Source organism: Argopecten irradians, chromosome 10 (assembly GCF_041381155.1).
Source record: "Argopecten irradians isolate NY chromosome 10, Ai_NY, whole genome shotgun sequence".
NCBI lineage: Eukaryota > Metazoa > Mollusca > Bivalvia > Pectinida > Pectinidae > Argopecten > Argopecten irradians.
Genome location: NC_091143.1, coordinates 20,090,054 through 20,093,249, shown reverse-complemented (window position 1 = coordinate 20,093,249; position 3,196 = coordinate 20,090,054). Strand labels below are relative to the sequence as shown.

At 32.2% G+C, this 3,196-nt stretch overlaps 1 protein-coding gene across 1 annotated transcript; it reads left to right on the top strand.

Moving 5' to 3' along the window:
- The first annotated feature begins 252 nt into the window (after positions 1-252).
- On the top strand, positions 253-1,853 carry LOC138333353 (proteasome assembly chaperone 4-like). The gene is made up of 3 exons (XM_069281685.1): positions 253-477; positions 850-922; positions 1,295-1,853. Exons 1-3 carry the CDS (start codon positions 262-264, stop codon positions 1,411-1,413), a joined length of 408 nt encoding a protein of 135 aa, XP_069137786.1. The 5' UTR covers positions 253-261; the 3' UTR covers positions 1,414-1,853.
- Positions 1,854-3,196: the final 1,343 nt, after the last annotated feature.

Sequence of the window (3,196 nt, the reverse complement as noted above, 5' to 3'; positions counted from 1 at the left end):
TGGACGTTTAATTTTAAAGATATTGCTTCATTAGAAACATAACCCCCCCCCCCTCCCCCCCGCCCTAATTTTGTTTCATAGAAAAAAATCCAACTTACATGAAGTCAACTTTTGTTGCTATTGTATCCATGCACTTATTTTAAATTCAAGACCTCATCTCATTACAAAACGTTGGAAGGGAAGTAACTGTCATAGTCAAAAAATTATTTGTATTGAAATAGTGATTTAGAGTAGCATCCCTTATCCGGAAGTTTACAAAGCATGGCGGATAAAGGAACAGTGAACGATGAGATAGCAGATAAAATTCGGAGGATGGACAACATTAAACCATTGATCGGTGTTCACACCTTTCACGATCAAATAAATGACACTGAATGTTTCTTCCAAGTGATCAAACTAGAAGATAGCTTTCATTTGTGGATAGGAAATTCACCGGCTTCATTTGGCTCGTTTACCGTAGCTATGCAAACTAAATTTGTAAGTTGTCATTTATGACTGTGCTTTTATTTTCATTAGAATTTAAATACTTAAAGAAATTAACATTGTATTATTGATGTTGAAATTGTATTTTGGCTTTACATGTCGTGTTAGAATAAAGCCTATACTGTATAGGCTAATATTAACCGGTGGTAGATCTACATTTTAACTGTTTATGTCTGAATTTAAAACAGAGACATAAAATTAATTTCAGTACAAGATTTTTTTTTTAATAATTAATAATAGCTGTTGCAATGTCTACTGATAAATAGTGTACACACAATATATATCGTATTGTTGAACAGTTAGATTACATTGATTAGTTTCGTAGCGATTATCTCCCTTACTCCACACATCTGTTTTCCTTTACAGGACAAATTACCGTCGTCCGTTCCATTGATTGGAGGGAGTGATTCTCCGAGTAATTCATTAGCGCTTCAGTTAGGTAAGGTCTATAATAAATGCATACTATACAGACTAGTACATGTGTAAGATAAGTGGGAATGTGTATTGAAATATTATATAAGACCTAAAATATTATAGGAAAGAAATTTATAGGGGCTTTAAGCATATTTCCATTCCAAAATATTTTCTGTTTTTTTTTTTTTTTTTTTTTTTTTTTTATGTACATACATTTATTGATATAGATAAAGGGGTAAAACAGGATAAAATTGCAGTGTTTACTTGTGTGTGAGAGCTTCAAAGACTACATACAATTTAAAATATTTTAGTGATGTTATTACAAACTAATACATGTACAATGTATAGCTATTTTTTACAATCAACTTGATTCTCGTGTGTGTCTTTTTATTTTCAGCAAAGAAAACTGGTAAACAAGTATTTGTGAGCTGCGATTCGTCTTTCCATGGACAGATTATGCCACTGGTAGAAAAACGAATATCACAAGAGTTAAAAAGACATCCAGAATATTTTTGATGCATGTTCCAAATATTTGAAGGACTAAAATTGATGAAACATGAAAATTATGTTTCAAGAATATCATGCCAAAGAAGACAGTTTGATGAGAACATTTTTTTATTCAGCTTAATGAGCTGTTACTACATATGATGTTAAGTGGCTCTGGAATCATCACTTTGTGACACCCAGTCTGTAAATGTACATTGTAAAATGTAACTTCAATAGTTATAAGAGACTGATAGTCTTTTAGTGGTATGTCACTCCATCGGTGTTCTGCTTCACTGGACACTTTTACATATCCTATGTAATGGATGTGGTGACAGATGTCTTTCTTATTCTTCTAACTTCTTCAATTGATTTATGGTCAATTTTCCATATACTGTAGATTCATTATATTGAACACATTTGTGTTCTCTAAAGAGTCTAAGAAGGTAAAAAATAAAGCTATTCAAAGTACATATGTAATGTCTAGTGTTTCATCAAATATATTTCTCTAATTTCACGAAGAAAGTTTTCATTGAAAAAGAAAGGGAGACAACTCCTCTCTAGCTACAGACTGGCACATCAATACATTACCTGCTCCAATGATGGATTATTGATTATCCAAAATATTCATATTTTTACAATAATCATATGTTATGAAGGGATTCAAATCAAGTTAGTTCATAGCCTAAGACTTGTTAGCTGATCAATCAAGGTGATTGATCAATCAAGGTGATAAACTGGCTTTAATGGAACATCTGTTGTGTTATCTTTCTGTATAAAACACATTGTGTAAGGAAATGTTCAGTCAGCATGATATGGCGTTATATCACGGTATCAACTACATAACAACTAAAATCTCAATAAACACATGTTTCTGTTCAATGCATAATGAACACGTGGTATAAACCTAAATTTTGAATAAAGATATTAGATATTGCTTAGGTTTAGAAGTACATATGTACACGTACACATGAGAATTAGTTATAGTTTATATAATTATTGAAACACTAGAGTGCCCTAAGACCATTTTAGACGTTTAGAGGTCTAGGTCAAAAATCGGTGGAAATCAAACTCTGCATAGTACTACAAAATGTATACATGTATCGTAAAGGGTGGAACGCTTTTCGACTTAAAGTTTCACTAACCCACCAAGCTGTAGCGGCTAAAAATCACATTTCTAGCACGTTACTACCGTAGGAAATAGCGATAATTTTCCTTTCAAAATTTTTTTACACATCTATAAAAAGTGCCGTCACTAAGATGGAATGTATATACTGATGAATCTCCACATTTAATTCGTAAAAATATGTAATTATGCTGAACACGATGTCTTAAAATCATGAAGTAAAGATTTAATGTAATGTTTCATGTGCTATTTATATGATGACTGTGTTTTTCGCCATCTTGCACAAATGTGATATGATGGCAAATGTATTATTATTGCAATCTTATAATATAATGTTTACATGACGGAGTTGGTGTCGTTCTCCCTGAAAAAATATGATGTTACACTCTTAAAACATGACGTATATTTAAATACCAATCCACAAGGACAGATAACTCTGTATTATGATAAAAAACAATAAAATGCGCCATATTACCATAGAATGCCTACATAGACATTGATTAGTTCGGATTCCCAGGGACAATATGAATCACAACATTAATTTATTCAAACTGTCGATAATTAGCACGCGCGTGTGCCATGTTTACTATTAATATCGCTCTGGCCTCCGGATATTTGGAAAGCCTACCGCAATGGACAGTATACAGACCAAGTCATCCCCTGATCGATAATAAATTACATGTCATACCA

Excerpts from the sequence above, each read along its gene's own strand:
- LOC138333353 (XM_069281685.1), top strand. The coding sequence starts at position 262 with ATGGCGGATAAAGGAACAGTGAACGATGAGATAGCAGATAAAATTCGG. Across the intron at positions 478-849 it reads TAGCTATGCAAACTAAATTT|GACAAATTACCGTCGTCCGT; the intron begins GTAAGTTGTCAT and ends TTTCCTTTACAG. Across the intron at positions 923-1,294 it reads TTCATTAGCGCTTCAGTTAG|CAAAGAAAACTGGTAAACAA; the intron begins GTAAGGTCTATA and ends TTTTATTTTCAG.